The 25,216-nt window shown below is 33.6% G+C and overlaps 1 protein-coding gene and 1 pseudogene across 1 annotated transcript; both read right to left on the reverse strand.

Moving 5' to 3' along the window:
* Nucleotides 1–1,935: 1,935 nt before the first annotated feature.
* Nucleotides 1,936–3,758, reverse strand: LOC149576904 (UDP-glycosyltransferase 74E1-like). Its single transcript, XM_089820641.1, has 2 exons — nucleotides 3,164–3,758; nucleotides 1,936–3,003 (listed from the first exon to the last, which is right to left on the reverse strand). Exons 1-2 carry the CDS (start codon nucleotides 3,666–3,668, stop codon nucleotides 2,066–2,068), a joined length of 1,443 nt encoding a protein of 480 aa, XP_089676767.1. The 5' UTR covers nucleotides 3,669–3,758; the 3' UTR covers nucleotides 1,936–2,065.
* Nucleotides 3,759–3,807: 49 nt separating this feature from the next.
* LOC149576905 (UDP-glycosyltransferase 74E1-like) overlaps nucleotides 3,808–25,216 on the reverse strand; it is a 67,151-nt pseudogene continuing 45,742 nt past the window's right edge.

Consider the following 25,216-nt stretch of genomic DNA (forward strand, 5'->3'; position numbering starts at 1 on the left):
AATAAAAAATGGAAGAATTCGATGAATCTAACCAAACCCTAAGATCGACAATGATGTTTAAGCAATACAATATCAAAATTTCCTATTTAAGGACACCTAAGGGATGCATTTTAAGGTTAGTTTCATTGTTGATTGGTAATATGAAGGAGAATTTTCGAAGAGGAAGAAAACAGAGGTGAAGTGTGAAGAGTTTATGAATTGTGATTGCTTAAGGAAGTGCCAAGTAGATTAGTGATGGAGATGTAAATGGAGGCTAGCCAATGAACCAAAAGATGAGAAAATAGAGATGAATTTGCAAAGCGTGCTATTTTTTAAATATTCCTCAAAGTTCCATTTGGGATCCCATTCCTAGAATGAGAGAGTCATTTTACCATTATTTCAAGGACCCCTGCAAAGGATTCTATTACACTCCTCTTTATTCGAGAACTCAAAGCATAGGAAACTCTTGGGAAGGGAAACTATCTCAACTTGGCCTTTTAAATACCATTTCTATTTAACATAGGAACAAACATTTTCAATATTAGGACTGGAACCAAGGAACATACCAATAAGAATCATCTCCCACACTAGAATAGGTAATCCAAGATTGGGTTAGTGATAAAAATAGAGAACTCCGCATTCTGGCATCCCAGTTTAATAGGTTCAATACGAACTGAGTGCTTATTGTTCAAGATGGTCCCAAATAACTTCCCCCAATATAATTGATCCCTCTTGAACATCCATGTCATAGGACCCCCAAACCCCACATTTGAAGAGACCTTAGGACCCCCTTTTCGAAATCCATCATCACCACTAGAAGGTAGTGGGATCGCTACCGTAGGTGCTTCAACCAAAGTCCTCAAAAGTCCATCCTTTAAGGCATTTTTGAAACTAGATTATAGAGATTCTAGTAATAGAATAATATTAGGAATAAACCCTACAGCAAGGCTAGAAGCCTCACAAGTTCCCTCCTAATATCTAACATCTTTCTCACCAACACCATCAAATTTGAACTAGCCTCATCATCTTGCTCTTTTGCTAACCTCATCATCGATGTTCTTATACTCTATCAGATTAGATGGATTATTTTGCAATTATAGATGATAATAATGAATTTTTATTGAGGATCCCTATGAGGTACATGCAACCAATCAGTTAAAGGGATGTGTTAAGCAGCAAAATGGATGAATCACAATCATTGATTCATACCTAACCCTAAGTCATCTAGGTCTTCTTAAGGAAGACAAACCCTAAAACGTTACATGTGTGAAGAGAGAAGTTTGCATGCGCAGACAAAGCATTCATGGTGGCTAAATAGTTGTGAATCAAGTTATACATTGTAGTGTTTGCTTAATTAAGCAAGAAAGATATATTCTTTTGGTGTTCCTTAAGTGTTTTTTTTTTTTTTTTTTTTCTAAATTTTAATTTTAATCTTTTTATAAATTTTATAAAAAATTTAAAATTATTTATTAAAAAATTTATGATTTATTTATTTTGATTTTTTTAAATAAAAATTTCTTAAATTTTTTGTCTCGTATTATTATATATATTTATATTTATAATTTTTAGGTGCTTTTTTTTTCGGGTCCTATTATTTTGGGCTCTATTATTTCGAACTCTATTTGACTTCCTTTTGTCAACGATTATTTCGAGATTATTTTTTATTTAATATAAAAGTTTGTAATTGCTCCCTTGTCTTTTTTATTGATAAAGAATCTTGGAATATTTTTCTGTTGGACATTTTGTGATGCTATTGTATAGAACACCTCTTGACATAAATAGAGTTAATTAATTAATTAATTTATTGCCCATTTTTATTTAATTGAACAAAGTAAAATACCTTTTTTACAATGAGTAGGATATTTCTCAAAAGTAACTTTGTGTTAAGTAAATGAGAAAAGATGGAATGATTTTATGGTACGAAAAGTTGGACGACCCACCCACTCCAAAACGACATTTTAATACGGTAAAGAAATTCAATCATTATTAATCCCTGCGGGCTTTCAATCTCATGCATGCAAGCTCTCTAAATTGACGTCGTGTTCTATACAAACACATTCATTATCTACGAGACATCGAAGTAGAATCATGTGGCTTTGGAAGCGATCTCCTGAACAAAGGCGTTCAAGTTACTGTGAGAAGAACCTCCTTCGCTTGCAGCAGAGTTCACCAATTCCTTCCATTTCATAGCATTGTTTCTCAACTGCTTTCCCTCTTCACTTCCCAATTCCATGGCCGCTCTGACGCATCTCTCCGTCTCTTCCCTTCCCACGACTCCATCATCTCCCCTCCTCATTCTCACTCCCGTCTTCCAAACTTCGCTCACAAACTTTGAGTTGGTCGGCTGGTCCGTCCAAACGCCCAATGTGACCATCGGGATCCCCAAGCTCAGAGCATCCAGAGTCGAATTCCACCCGCAGTGGCTCATAAATGCCCCAACCGATAGATGGGACAGCACCTCCAGTTGAGCACACCAATCCACCACCAACCCCCTTTTCTTCGTTTCCTCCATGAATCCCTCCGGCAAAACCTCCCCAATGTGACCGTGTCCTGGAGGAGCCCGGATCACCCACAGGAAATTTCTTCCACTCCGCTGTATGCCCAAAGCGAGCTCTTTGATCTGCTCTTCGCTTAGGACCAAGATGCTGCCGAACGAAATGTATAACACCGACATGGCAGCTTTCTTGTTCAGCCATTCCATGCTGTCCGCCGCCTTCCATGGATTCGCACCCACTTCTCTGTCCTCCGAATTGGGATCCTGCAAGAAAGCCCGTGGAATGGAAGGGCCGATTGGGAGAAAAGGGAGGGAGTTTGATTTAAGGGAATCGATGATTTCAGGCTCTAGATCATACACCGTATTCGCAATCACCCACGAGACATCCTTTACAACGTCCAATTGCCGTAGATAGTACTTGATGAATCCGCTTGTTCCCAAGAATGCCGACGGTAAATCGGTCGATTTCAGCTCAGGAAGGCCCGGGATTGTCACGAGTTCAGTCATTTTTCCGCAATCCCACCCTTTTGCTGGAAAACAAAACCATCAATCATAAAAAAACCATCTATCATAAAATAAGATTTTGGGGATTAAAATATACAATCGGGGAGAAACAAGCTAAAGATACGAGTTTTTAAGTCGTTTGGAAAAAAAACAGAGCGAAAGAGAGAAGCAGAGTAGGAATCATACTGTTTCGGAAGTGATGATAAATGGAGAAAACAGCAGCGGACTGCGTCCAGAACAAGGCCTGAGCGATGCCCAGTTTATTCGCAACATCTCGAACCCACGGAAGGAACGAATTGTAAATTATGCAGGAGACCGGAGGATGATTGTCCCTCGCGCGGGCATTGAGTCGCCGGATCAGGTGTTCGAGTCCCGAGCCGTCCATGTTGTCCAGCATGTGCTTGAACACTACTGGATTTATGTTCGAGTCCAGAGTTGGATCGTCTTCTGGAAGGCCGTCTGGAATGCATTCAAAGCGTATGTCCAGCTTCAGGTGCTTCAGGGATTCACTGGCCTGAATCACTTTGCGGTGATTGTAGTTGAATGTGACGAATGTAACCAGCAAATTGCCTGTGGAGGCCAGATTCTTTGAGAACTGGAGCATGGGATTCGTGTGGCCCGTTGCTGGGTATGAAATGACAACTACGTGACCACCCTTCTTCGTATCATTCCCTCCACTGGAACTATCCATATTACAATCTTTATCTTTTCTTCGACCAGGAAATAGCTGGTATTCACAGGCACAAGTCGAATCTGATGAGCTCCTCCTCTCTACCAAAGAAGAGATTTATATTGCACCTTCTTGTACTTTCATACGCGGATTTGTGCGCTTAAGAGAATTTGAACCGTCTTTCTATGAATAGAATAGCCACCGTATATGACGAAATGAGACATATAAATTGGGATATTATTATTATTGTTATTGCATGACGATATGGACGATGAAAGTTTTTGCCTGATGGACGGCGCATGTTCACTTCAAGGACTCTGGAATCAATATCGACCTTGTATTGCCTGTCACTTGCGCTGTTATGGTAGACGCATGGTCTTACGTCAGACAACCCAGCTTGGGCTTGGAATGCTGACATTTGCCTTGAAACAACTTTATCCTCTTACCTGTTCGAGCGTGATTCTCCTGTTCAAGTTTGTCCCAAACAACTTTTTCTTCACTTCTTACGTATTCAACTCGGAGACAAATTTCCCCATGCATCCCCGCACCCGCCCCAGATTAGGAGAGACAAGTCACTAGTTGCCTTGGCTGACTTTGTGCACCTACTAACTCCTAGTTGCTAATTGTTTTGGTTGACTTTGGACATCTACAATTCTTAATCTGTTTGTTGAATTTTGCTGATTCTGGAGTGGAGTAAAGAGCTTGGAGCTAACCTTTCATTTTTTCCACATTTACGGAGCTCTTTGTAGAACTCGTAGATTGTAGGGTGGTCTAAAATTGTCATTTTAAAACATTCATCTAGTCTCGTTCACCCCTCAATAACTGCTCACCAAAAAAATAATACATTTTGCACAAGTGGATCAACTGACAACCAAGAAAGCAAAAAAAGGATCAACTATTAGTACACATGCTATCATTTTGGACCTTTTTTATGAGCAGTAATTAGGGGGTGATCTATAATGGTAGATGTAGTAGTCATTCAAACATGGTCGGTTACTAGGTCGTCTCCCCTAGACACTTTACTAACTAGCAATTGTACCAAATGGTGTGCAAGGGTGTAACCGATAGTGATGTAGATGTCTGGAGGTTTATGAACACTCTAATTAAATATAAAGGGCTAGGGCTCTTTTCACTTCTATAACAGAGCAAATAGTTCACTTTGTACAGAATGACTTATTTTACAACAAAGTGATGAATAAAGTAATTATTATCTTAATCAATTATCTTGAACTTAATTATAGATGAGACTCTGCAACTATGAGAGAATTGTAGGAATTGGTTGGGGATCTAACACATTGGACCTTTGTATTGAAATTCATTAATTCTATGATTGTCATTTACTTTTAACCTTGAATAAAGCTGGACCAAAATGAACTCTAACTCAAAAGTAATGTCTAACTCCTCACCTTAAAAAATCTACCACAACTATAACAACAACCCAAACTTGAAATTAAGTGTGTTAAATTTATTTATTCACTAAAATTATCGTAAACACTCTATATAAATATTTAAATAAATTATTTATATAATACCATGTTTATCAGATAGTTTTAAATTTGTTACACAATAAAATTAATAGCTCATAATATATTATTAATATTATTATTTAAATAAATTTTAAATATAACAAATCTATTAATAATATATGATTTAATAAAAATTTACCAATTTTAAACACTAAAGAAAATTGCTCACTACTTAAAAATCTTTATTAAAAATTATGTACATGTGAAGTAGATAAGTGTTTTTTAAAAAAAAATTGCTATACCTGTATTATTAACTTATTTATCAATTTTATTGAATATATTTTAAAATAGTTTGTTTTTATATTTGAACATATTTGAGATAGGGTGACAATTTAAAGGCCTTAAAAAATTTATTATAATTTTTATTTGAACTTAAAGGCTCCTATCAGACATAATTTGAAATAGAGGGGAAGTAACATAGTAAAATTTAAAATAAATTACTTAATTTTAAATTAATCAAGTTTGAATAATGGTGGCTATGAGTGGTTCAAGTAAGGATATGTTGTTGAATCCTACTATTTGATGATACAGACAAAATCATGGAAGAAGTCCCTCTTCTAGAATTGAACTTTCCCACGTATTTACACACTGTCCTGCATCATGCTTGTGCAATAGTTAACTTCACAACTATTATGAGTATGGAACTCATAAACATTTTCACTTTTATGTTCAACGCCAAAAAAAAATTTAGACTTCCATACTTACACAAAGATATTAGAACATGGCAGGGAGCTTGGAGTGCATCTAGATTGTCCTATACATTGTTGTTGACAAGAAATTTATCCCACTTTTAGAAAAGTTATTTTAGGAACTTTTAAAGTGTGATTGTCTATTATTTAGATTTTTTTGTTTCATCTCAAAGTATTTCTCTTGTTTCTTGAGGATTACTATAACATATTTCTTTTGTATGAATTCTATAGACTTTTAAAAATCCTTGCTTTTATCTATTTCATATATGTCAATTAATATAGTAATATAAATATAATATATTTCTTATATGTGAATTATTTGCATTAGCTATTTTTTAGCATAGAATAATTTAACTAATACTTTTTATATTGTACTATAAATTTGTTTACAAATTCATTGAACATAATCCCTTGTAAAAGAGGTCATTTCTCCTACTTTTGATTCCAAGGGTTCTAAAATGAAAAGAGCAAGCCACTCAAGATATATAATCTCATTTTTTAAAATAGTAGACAAAAGACACTAAATTCTTTATAATAATACACTTTTGATTTTTTCTTGAATTTTATCAAAGTAAATGTATTGAATGTCTTTAAATACCAGCTCATAACATCACACATACTAAATTTTTTTTTATTTAACTCAAAAGAATGGAAAAAAAGGCTAATTGACTAAGTTCTGATTAGTAAAGGCAGTAAGGTGATGACTTTTATGACTACTCCATGTACAAACTTATCCTAGAATGGAATAATAGATAAATTTAAATGGAAAATAATTACGTACAAATCAATACATGCATATGTGTGCTAAATATAATATAATTAAATATTTTGAAATATAGATTTATGTAGATGAATAAAGGTATTACAATATAATTCTAGCTTCCAACTTCATGCATAATATTATACCATTTCATTAAAAACGTAACTTTCTAAATTATTATTTTTGAATGATATGCTTCACTAAGCATTCCACGACAATAGAATATATTGTCACTTTTTAAGCATCCATCAATGTAAACTTTTGTCACTTTTTAAATAATTTGATGATTGTATAAAAGTCACTCTATAATAAAATTTTAAAACTTTAAAATGACTGCCACTTCACAAATATTTGTAACATTTTTTACCATATTCACATTGACTAAAAATTATTAAAAGGCATATAACTTCAACACATACCAGACATTACTCAATTACCAAAATGCTTGTGTTACTTCTACCTGGCACTATTACATTGTGCTTGCATTACTTTTTCCATGCTTTGTTAGTAGAAGTAGTAGCTAAACTACAAGGATGACCTCTACGGCTAGTTCCTCATCCTCTAAAAATAGAGGAAAATCCCCATGTTATTGAAGATTTTCACAATGTGACAAGAAATGCCATAAATGTAGGTGAGTTAAATTCATGGTACTATTTTTTTAAAATTACAAATGGTTCAAAGGTAAAACTTGATTCAATTTTCATTGCAACATGAGATCCATAGTGCATGTCTGCTTTGATTAAGTGATTGCAAGGGGATTGGAGGAAAGTGATTAACTATTCATTTGGGTGATGCGAGAGGAGGTGGGCATGCAGGGATCTTTATACCTCTATTTTAGTTCTAATTACATCAAAGCCTTTTAGATTGTTGTACATGATCCTCATCATGAATTTTTCTTCTTCTCTAGTCTTTTGGTAGGGATTTTATAAATTATTACATATTTTGATAGTATGACTAATAAAGTAATCATTGGCTATGTACATCTTCAATTTTTGTAGCTATATATGTCATGCTAGGGAAGGATTTTCTAAAGTTTTGTGGAATTCGGCTTCATGCCTGACAATCACATTTTTAAAAATAATTTAAAAACGTTTCACAATATTAAAGGCTAGTGAGGGTATTCATTTATTCTATAAGGTCCAATTATGTTAATTCATTAAAAATTGTCTTGTTGTTTCATACATTGGCAATAAAATATCATCACTGTGTTCACCAAAATTAAGAGGTATAGGATTATAAATTTGTTTTTGAAGACAAGAGTGATATTAGATGAGTAACTTGTTTTATTTTGGCCTTCTCACTATTGGGGCATTTTAGCTTTCAATCCTCAATAGCGAGAAGAATTTATCTAGCCATGGGTCTGCAAATCACATTTGTTTCAAGAGTTTCATAAAGATATCAGAAATCTATTTAATAGATTCAATTTAGAAACTTACTTAATAAGAATCATAATAGAGTCAAATTTAATTTAGAAACTTACTTATAAGAATCATAAAATTTGATTTTCAATACTAAACACAATGCATTGTTTTCATTTTTTAGATGATTTTGAAAAAAAAAAAGTATAATAGAAACATATCTTAACAATCTAATTAAAAATTCAATTTAGAAAAAAAATTAAGGATTTTTTAATTATAATAAAAAAATTGTTTAAAAATTAGAAAATTTTAAGGAAAAATACCAAAAGAAAAATAAAGCAAAAAATGTCCAATAGAAAAGAAACTGGCCAACAACTCTTTTGTATGTTTTTATAGGATACATATATATACAATTTTAAATATTTTTTCCATTATTTCATATCAAAATGATATTTTTATCTATAAGAATAATTCATTTTTAGTGATCAATAAATATTAAAATATTTGATGTAGGGTTAAAAAATTCACCTTCATTGTAATATTTTTGAATGTTTAGGAGTTTCTAACCTATGAACTACCACATCTTTTTATTACAATACTAAATATATTATAATTTTATTTTTAATAGACCATATCTTAAACTATAAGCCAACCCTAATACTAATATTAGCATCACCTAATTAGTATAAAAAAGAATTAAATTGGATATCTTGGTTATAAATTTTATTTTATTTTGAAATTGGATATCTCTTGGCTTATTTTATACAAAATTAAAATTAAAATTTTAGATATGCTAGTATTATATATTTGTACACAAATTCATTTAACATAACCCCTTAAAAAAGCAGTCATTTCTCCTACTTTTGATTCCAAGGATTCTAAAAAGAAAAGAGGACCACTCAAGAGATATAATCTCATTTTTTTAATACGCCAGTCAAAAGACACTGAATTCTTTATATTGATGCACTTTTGAATTTTTCTTGAATTTTATCAAAGTAAATGTATTGAATGTCATTAAATACTAACACCTGACATCACAACATACAAAAATATTTTTTTATAAGCTCAAAGTAGAATAACAAAGAAAGTAAATTGACCAAGTTCTAATTAGTAAAAGCACTAAGGTGATGACTCTTAGGACTAATCCTCCATATAAAACTTATAATAGAATTAAATAATAGATAGGTTTATATGGAAAATAACTATGTACGAATCAATACATACATATGTTTGTTGAACTCTCTCTCTCTCTCTCTCTATATATATATATAGGAATTCCACTACAATTAAATATAATGAAGTATTACAATAGGAAAATGCAAACTATCTTTGAAGATCATATAATAGAATGAAGTACTATAGTACTACCTATTTTTAAGTGTAGAGATAGATTATAGTATGTGAGACTCTACCTTTTTCTCCATGTAAGAAACACTTAATTACTATATGACCACTCTTTCAAAATACAAATTTCTTGCCCTCAAAATAAGCTCGCTTTAATATACGATGGCCACCCTTAAACATCACACGCTAAGTCAAAATTAAGTTTGGAAAAACAAATCAACTTTGACTATTTAACACTTTTAGTCTAGGAATCAAGCCTTAATATATGATATTTAAACCATTCAATCAACAATCTCCTAATTAAACTTCCTAGAACGAAGTCAGAGGAGCCACATCACTGTAAGCACTTGTTGCCAACTCTCGCTTGTAATGACCCTTTTCAATAGGCCACTAAAAAAAACCCTAAACTTAATACACTACTAAAATATATTGCTAAAATAAAAGAAATAATAGTGCCAATGTATTCATTCAATGAAAACCAAATGTTTTTACAAATGATATGGAAAATTTTGGCACCAAAACATTATGACATAGCACATTACAGAGAAACCCTAACTGGCTATATACAATTGAGAACTTGTTGCAACTACAGATTGAAATGAAGAACCTGGATTGATCAAATGGTGGAGAATGAATGCTGATGATGATATGGAAAAAGTGCAACTCCACTGGAAACTCCAAACCAACAATTAAGCACAAGTAAAAGGATTGAAATATCCTTCCCACAGTTGCAATAATTCAGGTGATCTTTCACACCCTCAAAATTGCATACCAATTGAGAGTTTTTCATTCTCAATGGCCAATTGTGACTACTTGTAGAAACCCTAGGATCCACAACGCACATCAACAAAAATTCAATACTAAAAATTGATGATAGGCAATGAGCCCTCAATGCCTATTTATTCTTTTTTCCTTGATAGGTCGGCCTCCTTTTTAATTTTTTCTCCACTTCTTCTAGCAACCTCTAGAAGATTTTTTTAATTTAATTTATAAAGTTACCTTGTAATATATATATTTTTAATTGATAACTTTATAATTAACTCCTTCAAAAAAATGGGACATTACAGGTCGGCCCCTCCTAAAATTGCTTGGCCTCAAGCAATCTTAATGCTGGATGCTACAAAATCACTTCTCCATCCCAAGTAGCATCTTCAATAGGTAAATCTTTCCACTTAACTAGATACTCTCTGATTACTCTCCTACAAAGCTACTTCTCTCTAGTATCCAGAATGGATTCTGGCACTAAGATCAATTTCCCGTCATCATCCAAGGGAGGTAATACTGTAGTAGGCATCACATTTTGACCCAACACCTTTTTGAGGCGTGATACATGAAACACATTATGCACTCTACTATTTGTGGGAAGCTCCAACTCATAAGCCACCTCACCAACTCGTTTGATGATCTTGAATGGTCCATAATAGTGTGGCTTGAGTTTCTCTGCACCACTCTTCTTGAGAGTTGATTGCTTATATGGCTACAACATGAGGTAAACCATATCATTTACCTCAAAACTATGCTTAGTCCTCTTCTTGTCTGCATACTATTTTTGTTGGTTTTGAGCTCTAGCAATGTTGTCTCTAAGAGTAGCAATTATATCCTTACTTTCCTGTAATAGTTCACCTGCACGGGGTACTCGATTGTCTCCCAACAACAAATCTAAGCAACTAGGTTCCTCATAACCATAAAGTGTCATAAAGGGCATCATTTGTATAGTCATATGATATGTAGTATTGTAACAATACTCACAGAGATATATCCATCTGACTCAAGCTTGCTGTTGATCTGCCACATAATTCCTCAAATACCCTCCCAACCATTTGTTTACAGTCTCTGTTTGACCATCAGTCTGTTGGTGATAACTGGTACTAGGTGTAGTCTCAGTGCCACACAACCAAAATATCTACTACCAAAAGTGACTCATGAAGTGGCTATCCATGTCACTCACAATGCTTTGAGGAAAAATGCGTAATCTAAGAATCTCCCTGAAGATGACCTCTACCACCTCAGTTGCTGAGTATGTAGTAGCGATAGGGAAGAAGTGAGCATATTTTGTTAGCCTATCCACCACCACATAGATACAATTGTGCCCCTGGGCCTTGGGCAAGCTTGTAATAAAATCCATAGAGATGCACTCCCACTTCCTGTCAAGAATAGGAAGTGGCTGTAGGAGCCCTGTTGGATAAGTGTGCTCTTATTTGTTCTACTGGTAAACATGACACTCATGCACATACTGCAAAACATCAGCCTTAAGTCCCTTCCAAGTGAACCATTCCTGTACTAACCTATAAGTCTTGAAATATCCAAGATGGCCTACTGTAGGTGAATTATGGAATGCTCTCAAAATCATCTGCTTCACTTTCGATCCTGGGACTAAGTAAATCCTATTCTTGTAAATGATCAAATCATCTATGAGAGTGTATCTGGTTTTGATTGTTGTCCCTTCCACTATAGCAGAGGCCCACGTGTCTTTGGCATATTCTGCTACAATCAAGTGTCGCCAATCCTCTGATATCTGAATCATAGAAGTGAGGTGTGGCCTACGGGATAAAGAATTTGCAAAAATATTCTATGTCCCCTTAACATATGTGATATCAAAATCATATGCATGTAACTTACTCACCCACTTCTGCTGACAATCATTCAGGTCCCGCTGTCCCAAAAACTGCTTCAAACTATTATGATCAGTTTTAAAACAAAAAAATTTCCCACAAGGCATGCATGATGGCCAACATCTCCTTATTATATATGTTGAATGATCTCTCAACCCCTCTGAGTTTCCTACTCTCATAAGCTATAGGATGCTTGTCTTGCATGAGTACAGTACCAACTCCCTCTCTAGAAGCATCACATTGAAGCTCAAATGGCTTTGTGAAATTAGGTAATGCTAATACTAGGCATGTAGTCATTGTTTCCTTGAATCGCATAAAACAATCCTATGCCTCCTGAGTCCACACAAATGCCCCTTTCTTTAGCAAATTTGTCATGGGTGTTGCATGTTGTGAGTAGCCACTAACAAACCTATGATAGAATCCACATAGACCAAGGAACCCTCTTAACTATGTAAGGTTCTTTGGTGGTTTCCAATCAACAATAGCACGGATCTTTTCAAGATCCATTCACACTCCTTCCACACTAATGATGTGTCCAAGATACAACAATTCTGTCATCCCCAAATCACATTTGGACTCCGTGGCATACAAGGACTCGCTCTGTAACATGCTTAATACTATCTCCAAGTACTCTAAATGTTCCTGCCATGTCTTGCTATAGATCAACATATCATCAAAGAACACTAGCAAAAATTTCCTCAACTGATGGTGGAAGACCTTGTTCATAGTGGACTGAAAAGTGGCAGGTGCATTAATCAAACTAAAAGGCATGACTACAAACTTGAAATGCCTGTAGTGACATCTAAAAGTAGTTTTTCAATATCCTGCTCTTGAACTCTGACCTGGTGATAGCCTGATCTCAAATCAATTTTTGTGAAATAACAAGCCCCATGCAATTTTTCTATCAGCTCATCGATGCATGGCATGGGATACTTTTTCTTTATAGTTTTGTTATTCAACACCCTGTGATCGATACACATTCATAGAGTACCATCCTTCTTTTTTACCAAAACAATAGAAGATGAAAAGGGTGACTTACTTGGTTTAATGTGTCCCATTGCTAGCAACTTGTTGATGGTCCTCTCGATCTCATCTTTGAGTCATTTTGGGTGCTAATATGGTGTGATCATGATAGGCTTAGCACCTTCCTCCAACTGGATAATATGCTCAATACCTCTGTCTGGTGGCCTACCTAGTGGAATCTCACCGAATACCTTCCCATACTTGATTCTCAATTTCTGAATATCTAGATGATATTTAGTCTTATGTTGCCCCTCCTAGGTAGGCATCAAAGTGCATATTTACCCCCAATTTATATTATGTTTGGCTAATCTCTCGAACCGCCTAAATGAGATAGTCCTGACATCACCATTATGAAAAGCCTTCAGCACATGAGTCCTGCCATCCACCATGAATCGTATCTCCATATCCTCCAATCTCAGGGTAACCTCCTTCAAAGAATTTAGCCATTGCATCCCAAGTACTATGTCCATGTCACCCATGTTGACCACATGATAGTCCACCTTAAACTCATAGTTGTTTAGGCATAAAGATAGATCTTGCACCATCCTATCACAACGAAGAGTATACCCATCAGCTACCTTAACTCTTAGTCCCTTAAACTCCTCAGTAATGAGTCCACACCTCTCCACAAATTTTCCATCAATGAAATTATGTGTGGCACTTGTATCCAACAGAGAAATAATATTTTGTCTTGCCAAGACTCCTCGAAATCTGAAAGATCCCTCTCTTTGAATACTAGATAGACGTGTCTCCTGTAAATGTATCTCTGGATTCTCTTTTTTCTTAGCACTATCTACCTCTTGTTCACCCTCTGCCTCATCAGGATCCTCATCATGGTGCTCTAAGATGTTTGAATCTGAACCTTTGTAATAAGCCCACATCACCTGGTTAGCCTTCCCCTTAGGCTTCATAGGACAATCATGACCAAACTCATAGGGACCTTTACAAAAGAAGCATAGCTTCTTCCTACGTAGGTCATTAAGTGTTTCCTTCTCCCAAGGTGCAGTTAGCTTGTCTTTTGAGTCACTAACAATCTCTTTACCCTTGCTGAATTCCCCTTTGTTATCTCTAAATGATGAAGAACTCTTTGAACTAAACCGGTTTGCTAGAGCTACAAGTTCCATACTGCAGGCTTTCTTCAAGGCTTCCTATAATGTAGGAGGATCAAAGGCCTTTACCCACCCCTTGAGTGGTTTAGTTAATCCCTCTGTGAATAAAATGACTAGCCTCCTTTTTGAAATGTAAGGCACCATCACTGCAAGCTTTTGGAAGTCATTGATAAATTGTTCTAAGCCTCCTGACTGTCTCAACTAGGCTAACTCCTAAAAATAAACTTTAGGATTTTTTGTATCAAACCTTTCTATCAATCTATCCACAAACTCCTAATAAGTGGTTATCTGATTGTGTTGCAATGTGATCATGCCATGTGTCCACCAATCATGTGTTGCCCCATTTAAGTGTAAAGTGGCATACTTGAGTGCTTCAAATTCTATCATCATCTTTAAAGATAGGAAAGTATCCACCTTATGAATCCAAGCACGAGCAGTCATTTTTCCACTCCCATCAAATGTGGGTAATACCAACTTGTTGGTAACTTTTTGCAACTCACTGTGTTTATCTACTTGCTTCTGCCTGGTAGCTCTATAGTTCAGGTACCTATCAAATGTCCATCCATCCTATAAATATTTTGGTAATGAATCCCACTCATTCCTCACTTGTCAGAGTTCATCTACAATATCTGTTACCATAGCATTAGGTGTACGTGCTGGAGTTTATTCTCTGAATGTAGGACATGTGGGTCTGTCAGTTGTTCCAGACCATGTCCTATGTTGTGATCCTGCTATGCTCCTATCATCCTAGTCATTATTATGATTATTGCTCCTATTTTCCCCAATCAAATGTTGCATCATAACCATCATTGCTTGTGTACTTTCCTCTATTGACTGTAGAAGCCTCTCCTATTCTTGTAAAGTCTCATCATCTCGCACACTTCTGGATGGGCTTTGAGAATGTCTCTCAGCCATATTCTCAACTATGTTGGTTCTTTTGTAAACTAAATTAAATGGTGGCTAGGTAACCCTATCAAGCTAGCAGGAAACTACTCTGATACCACTGTAATGACCCTTTTCAATAGGCCACTAAAAAGAACCCTAAATTTAATACACTACTAAAATATATTGCTGAAATAAAAGAAATAATAGTGCCAATGTATTCATTCAATGAATATCAAATGTTTTTACAAATGATATGGCAAATTTCAGCACCAAAACATTATGACATAGCACATTACAAAGAAACCCTAACTGGCTGTACACAATTGAGAACTTGTTGCAAATAGAGATTTAAATGAAGAACCTGGATTGATCAAATGGTGGAGACTGAATGCTGATGATGATATGGTGAAAGTGCAACTCCACTGGAAACTCCAAACTAGAAATTAAGCACAAGTGAAAGGACTAAAATATCCTTTCCACAGTTGCAATAATTCAGGTGATCTTTCACACCCTCAAAATTGCATACCAATTGAGAGTTTTTTGTTCTCAATGGCCAATTGTGACTACTTGCAGAAACCCTAGGCTCCACAATGCACATTAGCAAAAATTCAATAATAAAACTTGATGATAGGCAATGAGCCCTCAATGCCTATTTATTCTTTTGTTCTTGATAGGTCGGCCTCCTTTTTAATTTTTTCTCCACTTCTTCCAACAACCTCTAGAAGATTTTTTTAATTTAATTTATAAAGTTACCTTGTAATATATATATTTTTAATTGATAACTTTATAATTAAATCCTCCAAAAAAATGGGACATTACACTGCCATTAGAGAGCATTGATTCTCAATTACTTTCCCTCCTTGCTCTCAAATGCAATTCTCAAGCACCTTTGAATCTCATTCCCTATCACAATCCCATCTTCCTCTTTCCTCATTCTCAGCCCTGTCTTCCAAACATTTGCCAAGCATTTTGCATTGGTGGGCTGGTCCATCCAAATATCCAGAGTAACAATGAGGACTCCTAAGCTCAAGGAATCCAGTGTAGAATTCCAACCATAGTGGCTCATAAGCACCTCCATAGAGGGGTGAGAAAAACTTGCACCTCGCAACACTAGTCCACCACTAAGCCCTCTTCCACAGTCTCCTCCAAGAAACCAGTGGGTAGAACTTCCCCAATGTGACCATTTCTTGGAGGAGTAGTTTTGAGCGCTCTACTAGATCCCCAAAGCTAGTTCTTTGATTTTCTTTGAGCATATGACCACAATGCTAGTGAATGGGATGTATAAGACTGATGAATGTGATGATCAAACCACTCACGGCCAAACTCTTTGAGAACTGCAACATGGGATTCATGTGCCCCATTGTAGGGTATGATATTACCACCACATGACTAACCTTCTTCCTAATATTCCCTGCATTACAACTTGTCTTCACTTAGGACCTATTTAGCTACATGAATAGGAATAGGGGAATAGGAATATCTATTCTAGAATACTTATTCTAGAATGTAAAATGGGGCTACATATTCTTGTTCTCTATTTGGTTCAGCCAAGATTTGATGGGGAATTTGTGGACCCCAAAATTTATGTTTTCTGAAATTCATAAAACTGGAATAGGAATACGTATTCCAATAACACTTATTTGGGTGGAATTGAAAAACCTCATTTTTGGCCAAAATTGCAATACATATTCCTATTTTACTTCATTTTCTAATTCCAATTTGGTGCATACTAATGAAGAATTCAAAATTTTAAGAATTCACATTTGCCTATTCTGCTTGTATTCCTGGTGCCAAACGGGCCCTTACATAGTGACTCAAATGGATGAGAAGATAAGTAAAATGCTTGGCACTGCCAAATCTAATATTCAGTGAGCAAGTTTATGTAGCTCTCATCCATTGAAAGTTGGACAACATAACTCAATAGGTTTGCCTCCCATGTTTTTCTCGCACAAATGTACCTCATCAACATTTGTCATCACACTACTCTTTGATACTAGAGAACCGAGATCATCATTTTTCACTGCAGATTCCTCCATGAAACTAGGTGAGCTACATAGGTTTCTTTTATGCCCCATACCAAGTGGTCTAGTGCCCTTATTCATTAGATTTTATTAATTTAAATTCCACCAAAAAATATCTAGCTGACAATACTTTTTACTTATTTTCCCAATCTTTGGCTTTATAGTGCATTCTTATTAAAGCATTTGTGTATTAGTACTAGATCAATTGTACAAGTTTTGAAGTGGTTAAAGAGAATATTTAACAAGTAAATAGGGAATATGCATGACGCATCAATTCAATCAATCACTTTTGATCTTGTGTGCATAGAATTCATTATAACTAGCTAGAAGCCAAGAACAATAGACTACAACTATTCAAGTCATATTCAAAAGTAATTAAAGAAATTTTCAAAATCTGATGTACCATGTAGGAGCTTAGAATATGTAAAATTAGCTATAATGGCTTATCCAGTATACAATTTATGAGTGTAGAGTATATAGACTTAGCTATAATGGCTATAATTACCCTTTCCCTATTCACTTGATTGATATTTTTTTGAATTTTGAATTTTGAAATCTACAAAGTATATATGGGAAAGAAAAACAAGAGACACATCATTACATACGCTTTTGTTGTTGTTGTAGTTTATGTTTAATAAGTTGATTTTTAAAAAAAAATTAAAATTAATTGAATGATTTTGAAATAATATTTAAGAATACAAGATATATGTACAATTAGAAATACCATTCAAGTTGACAAAATAAATAATCAATAAACTTGAAAATATATTTAATGAGTTAACTAGGCAAACACTTTACAAAAGACTTTAAACATTTTTTAAATTAAATTAACTATTTATAGCATGAATCAGTCAATGAAAGACAAATGACATTTTTAAATTAGAGAAATAAATATAGATTATACTAGCAGTTGCATGCTTTTGTGCTTGCAACAATAAGTCAATAGGCACTCGATACTAAAATTATTTTCTATAATATAATCTTATGTGAAGAAATTATATTATTAATAATTTTTAGTTTAAATAACATATATTTAATAAAATCTTTTAAATAGATTAATAAATATTATTTATTTAAATTCAATTTATCAAATATGAAAAAATTAATGATTTAAAAAAACTCCATAAAAAAATTCTATTATGAAAAATTAATAAGAGAAATACCAAAAAAAAAAATGAAAAAAATAACATCTCTAACAAATATTCTATTGACTAAATAAATTATAGAAACTAAAAAATAATATTTATAGAAAAAAAAAAGAAATAAATTAAAATAATTAAAAAACTAAAACCTAAATCAATTTAAAGAATCAAAAGCTAAATAAATAGAAATCATAAATGAGCTGATGTGAAGATTACAAGTAATTATTTTTTAAATAAATAGAAAAAGAAAAATAATACATGCTACTGAATCCAATTTTGAAGCTCTTGAAACCAAACTTAATGCCTTCTATACTATGTTGGGCTATCAAATTTATCAAGCTAAATCTATTTTCCTCGGTTGGCCTAATCAACCCCCAGGGTGGTTTAGCAAATTTAACTACCATTGACAAGGCCATCAAAAAATTGTTTGATACCTAGGTATCCCCCTTTCCATAGATCCTTCCCTTAAGATATGTGGGCTTGAATTAAGGATAATATTTTCAAGAAGCTTAGTAAGTGGCATAACAGATGTCCCTCCCTTGCAAGAAGAGTTCATGTTTGTCAAAAAATTCTATCTTCTTATAATGTTTACTACTCCTCAGCCTTGATATTTAACAATTATCAAATTCTTGAAATTCGTAAAGCCATTAGGAACTTCATTTGGTATGATGGTAAAGGTAAAAAGAAAAGGCACATTGGTAAATGGGACTAGTCTCACTCTGATAAACTCCTTGGAGGTTTAGGTTTAAAAGACCATAAGTTTCATCTTTCACTCTCTAGAAGTAGATTAGCCTTGGAAGGTCTTTATTAGAAGCAGTATTGAAAGAGGAATTCCTAAAAAGGCTAAGTCTTGAAAAAAAATCCCTTTCTGTGATATCATAGAAGGTGGTTTTACCATTATTGTTGAAGGCTCTTTGATCTTTAAAACTATTTGGAAGGCCTAGGAATATGTTAAGCAATACATCACTAATAAAACCTTATTTGATCATGACATTCTTATGGTGAAAGATCTACTTGGTGGAACTTGTATCTTGCTAGAAAACCTCTTGCCCTCTCCCAAGGATGCTCTGCTAAACATTGGAATAATATGGGAACATCTCATCTCATCTTTCTTTTTGAGAGAGATAAGCTTATTAGCTAGGAGGATATCAATGTTAAATATCACATTCCTCTTTCTGAAAAAAAAAAAAAAAAAGACCTATAACATGATTGTCAAAGCTTGTAAGTACTTGCCCATAGTTAGCCATGTTGATTCTCATAGATTTCTTAAGATCAAATGGCTAGATGGTACAACTATGGAAAAAATTAAAACAAAAAATATTTACAATGTCATTGATGCAAAAAATGACATTATTTATCATATTAACAAACTTTGGTATACTAACTTAGATGATAATATGTGGAAGAAACACCTTGACAGACTATGGAAATCTCCTATTGAGCCTAATATCAAATGTTTCAGATGGCTTCTATTTTTGGACAGAGTCCCCCTAAGGAAAGATTCTATTGACAATAATGCCTACAAATTTTATGGTCTCCCTGACACAAGAAGACATATCTTCTTTCATTTCTATTTTTCCAAAAGTATTTGCAATATGGTTTGTATCAATTACCCTTTCTTTATGAATATTTGTAAAATTATTACTTGATATATTGGTGGTGTTAAAAAAGATACTAATATTTTCTGGAACATGTCATCTTCTAACATTTTGTGGTAGATTTGGAAATATAGAATTGAAGAAAGGTATCAAGATTCTCCCAGGTCCCTTACTGAGTTTTTTTTGAAAACTAACATATTTTAAAATTTCCTTGTAGGTGAACATGAATATGATGCTAGATAGCAGGAAGTTTAGAAGATTTCTCCAAGCTGGTCACTCCACCATGTTTGTCTATGAGTTGAAAGATGGCTTTGACTGGAGAAGCCATGTATTGATAACTTCACCAACTTTGTAGAAACCTTGAGGAAACTCACTAAGGAGGTCAACAAGAACAAGAATGTGGCTGATCATCAAATCAACATGCTGGCTCAAATTCAGGAGAAGAATAATATTGTCTAGATGGAGGGCCCAGGGGGTTGGACTACTTGGGTTGATGATCACAATGATATTCTACATTAGTCTTTTTGTTATCTATGAACTATAACTAATTTTTCTTTTGATGGCTCCATGAACTCTTTTACGCTGAGGCTTAGCCTTGCTAGGATCTCTCTTGTTATATTTTGTTTTTGATCTCTCTATAATTAATACAAAAAAAAAACCTCAATTAATTAAATAAATTTCCAAAATAGTAAACTAAAATAATTAAGTAATGGTGAAATTATTGGCACATTTAAAATCAACATTTGGGTGTATGAATTGTTCACACAAGACTATAATTTTGGATATTAGATGTGGAAGAGTAGTCATTTTGTTTTATTAGGAAAATTCAAAATAAATAATTTCTTCATTGATTTAAAATTGGTCCATACACCTTTTAAATATTTTTTAATGGCTGAAATTGAATGATTAAGTGTATCAAAGAAGATCAACAATTCCAAATTGAGTTTTTGTTCGTAGTAGATGATTTCGTTATTGAACAAGAGCTCTTGTTGAGCTGGAGTCTCTCCCTTTTTTCAAAAAAAGAATTAATAGTCAAAATATAGAGATTATTGTTTTTCTAGATTTATTACATCTTTTGTAATTCCTTTTGTGTTATAAAATATTTTAATCATTTTTTGTTGTTTGAACATAATTTGGTTTTAGTCGCATAGATTTTTGCTAAAACCTATTTTCATTGAGTTAAAATATTTTATGAAGTTGACATCAAAGTTTTAGATCTTTATACAATGTCTACCATCAAGATTTGGGATCATCCTTCATGTGTGACATATATATTAAAAAAATTTGTTTGATGTATGAGTACATGATTTTGATTCATAAAACATTAAAAAAAAAAAAAAAAACTAAATTTATATATATAAATCTTTGGAATAAATTTATATAAATAATTATTTCAACTAATTTTTTTATAAACAATTCTAAGCAATTATAGGAAAAAGATTGAATTTCTTTGAAACAAAAATATACTAGCTAACATTTGTATTGTATAATAGACTATTTGCAAAATGAACGAATAACATGAATGAAAAAATTAAAAATAAATAAATTAATATTATTTATTCTATATTATTTACATTTATTAGATAAATTATGTATAAATATCAAATGATTCTATACAAAATAAAAACAAATGAGACAACTAATTGTTTAATAGTCATTTCATTGCTTAAAGTAACTAGTAAAATATAAAATATAAAATATAAAAAATAATATATGATAATAGTTAATATAATATATTTTATTATTTTATTAATATAAATAAAAAGTAATGAAACAAATTGACTCAAAATAGAAATAAATGAAATAAAATCAAATCAAATGATAAAACCTAAGCATTAAAAGTAACAAATGATTATTTTTAAACTTTGGCCTATGGACGGAAAATGGGGGTCTCTAGAAATTTTTTATGAACACTTCATTTGAATTTTTAGATTTTCTACTCACAAAACTTTAGAATATAGAACAAGAAATTACTATCAAACCAATAAGAAAATAGCAATTAATATAGAATAATTGAATTTTTAAATCAAACCTTACAAAGTTTATAAAACAAAATTGATTCATTGGACATTAATTAGTTAAAGGGGGCTAAAAAAAACATTAATTCCTTACCTTAAATAATGTAGGGACTAACAAGCTAATGTCTTTCAACTGCACTAGGTCAACACATATAGTTTTTTATAGAGATACATTTGAGAAACTTCTCAAAATTATTATTTCATGTCTATGTGATGTAGGAGCATCCTAGGGTAGTTAGCAATCCTACATGTTGGAGGGATTTTAGCATTGGAGTTGAGGATTCAATCACCAAATGTGTGGTGCTTGGTTGTTCCTGGTTGCAATGTTGGAGGTTTGGTCGCTATAGAAGCTTGACATATATTGTTGCTCAACTTAAACTATGTTACTTGACACTCTCTATAGTGCTCAACATGTGTTGGTTGTTCGGCACCTATGGAACTTGGCAATGCTTGTGGTATCTTGGCGATGCTTGTGATTTTTGTTGATGGTCAATAGTTTGGGCTTGTTGAATAAAGTTCTTACAGATTTAATCAATGGTCTTGGAGCATTTAATGGATGTGGTGTGAGATTGTGATGTAAAGTGGTCATGGGAGTTTGTGTGGACCTATTTGAGTCTTGGTTATTTTTCTTATGTGTATTTAATGGGTATTATAAACCTTATAAAGAATCTTATATTTAATATTTTTTTCAAGCTAACTTGTGGCTCAACATGTATTTAATGTAAGGTTTTATTTAATTTGTAATTTTCTAGGCTAACTTGTGGCTTAGTTGGATATAATTAGATGGTCTTATTAACCAAAAATGTCTTCTTGCTAAAAAGTTGAATTCAAGACCTAAGCATACCCTAACGTTCATATATTTGAAAATTCAAATATTAGGGCACACGAGAATACTTTGGTTATACATGGTATATCCTAAGTTCCAAGTTTGAGTCATCTTTTAATATTTCTATGGGACCACAAATTTTCATTTCATTAGATCTTCCTAGATCTATGTTCATCACCTTGTCATCTTATAAATTTACAAGGGTTTTGTGGAAGACGACAAAGAAAAAAATGGACATGTAGTATGGTGAACCCCCCTTCCTTAGTTATGACAGAGCACATCATACATCTTCCCAATAATCAATCTTCCCAAGATCAAGAGTCCTCACCATGTCATTATGGACAGCTGCGAGTACTTTAATCTATGCAACATTGCAAGCACTTGCCACATGGCTAATGGGTCATGATTTCCTTATGGGCTGCGAATGAGGTGGATCAAGGTCAGATAGGTTGGTGCACAGAAAAGTTCTAATTGGTTTGGATTTTTGGCATAGTCAGTAAGTTGATTGCATGTTTCTAGGCCATCAGGTAGAAGGAGATTAATGTCTCTTGTTATGTCATTATGAGAAAATGACCAGCCTTTAGTTATAGTGACATAGCGAGGTCTCAACACGTGTCCTTGATAGGCCCCATTTCTTCAGATCATAAAAGGTGAAAGGTTAGAGCTACGATAATATGCCTATGTTTATGTGCTACAATCTTATGATCTAGTAGAATATTGTGAAGTTAATTAATAGAGTCACTAATGTTATGATATTAAACTATCGTAACATAGTAGAATTGTATGATCGCAAGAGGTGGTGAGAGGGGTTATGATATTATGATATGTGGTTATCATAAGATAGCAGGTGTAGCCAAAGAGGTCTTCTGAAGACACAAAGACAAAGGTTTTGTCATGGCATTGTGGTGATCATAAGATTGTAAAGGGATTTCAAGGAGGGCCCAATGTTAAGATAGGTTGATGATCATAGGATCGTAGAACCTTGCGTTGACCATGATAGGGGTGTTTCACTCATCTAAGCTAGAAAAGAGAAGGGTCTTTTTCTAATAGAATTGTAGGAAAGGTATAGGATGAATGTTGAATATTATTGACCTATTGATACATCTGACTTGGCATGCTAATAGTAAAGAAGAAACAACTCTTAATGGTAGATCAAATTTTTTGATCATCTTTATATTGCTTTTAGCATTTCCCATGCCTAGTAAATGAAAAAGGAGCATGCACTCATCACCTAGTTATCCATCTATCGAGCTGTGCATTAAGGTCACTATTTCATGTCATGATCAGGGTTCTTCCAGTTAGGGTTCATGATTCCATAACTCTAAAGGTGTATCAGATCCAATCTATCACCTAGATTTCATCCAATCATCATCTGATAGTCTTAAATGCATGAATGAAATTGTAAAGCAATTGGCAGTTATGCTTGAACTATAATTTAAGCAAGTTTTTTTGTTTTCTGAAGGGTTCTCTTTTTCTAATTTTTAGAGTGCTCTCTCTTTTCAAAGTTTTGGAGCTCTTCTGTAATTTTTCCTATGCTCGATATAGATTTTCTCTACTATATCCATTCTCTATGAACCAAGTGTGTGCATATCCCTATGGCCTTGCTTGCTGAATATATTTGATAATCAAAATATCATAATCATGTTCATACTTGGTGACTGATTAGATCAAGTGAATCCATTGTATTCCTTCTCTAATTGAGTTATCTTTAGCTTATTATGATATATAGATTGAAAAGGTGTAGATAATGGTATATTTTGAGAAATCTATTAATTTTCTAATGCATTCATTGGAAAAGAAGTAGACCCATGTAATATGTTGGTGCATTGCCCTCTAAATTAGATTAGGTAGCTTTGCTTACATGCATTCCTTCTCCCTATTCCTCTTGAAGATTAGTTAGATGCATCCTAATAGTAAAGAAAGTTGACCTTAGCCAAAGACTCAATCTCAAGTTGCAAAGTCCCACACTTTTGAGATTGTTTCCATGTTACAGGAGGTTTTCTTAGAAGTATTCCCTTAGACTAGGGTGCAAGCTTTCATGTCAACAGTTTTTTGGCACACCCAATGGGACACTCATTTAAGAAGATTTCAAGTCTACTAGTGTCAAAAGGAAGGATTTCAAGCTGATGCTGAGGAAATAGTGCTAGTCTCAATTTACTAGGCCTTCAAGAGGGTCATTTCCATAAAGTACTTGGTGACACTACACTCTACACTCTATACCCTTCATATCTAGTTTCAAACCAAGGTTGCTATGATTCATGCCCAAAGCTGAAACAAGGGCATCTTCTAGAGGTAATTTCCAATATCAAGAGATTTCATTTTCCAAACCTAGAAGAAGGAAGGCTAGATTGTCCTTATTACCAGATAGGAGTATAGAAGAAATCCATACACCTAAAAGATCAATTCCCACTCCTCTTGTTGCAAGATCTCAACCTAGAGTACTATATGCTCATATTAATAAACCACTTGCTTACATGGCTAGAGCTCATTCGTTTTCCACCTTTAATGGTGGAAGTCCTCTATTGCTAGCTCAAAGACATGAAATACCAGTATAAGCTCTTAAAAGTATACCCAATTTCATTGATGAAACCTACATCTCTCTTATAGAACACATTCAAGAAGTCTCACATGTTTGTAATATTCATGGTATATATGAGG

This window comes from Cupressus sempervirens, chromosome 1 (genome assembly GCF_028749045.1).
Source record: "Cupressus sempervirens isolate cs-2001-9-10 chromosome 1, ASM2874904v1, whole genome shotgun sequence".
Taxonomy (NCBI): Eukaryota; Viridiplantae; Streptophyta; class Pinopsida; order Cupressales; family Cupressaceae; genus Cupressus; species Cupressus sempervirens.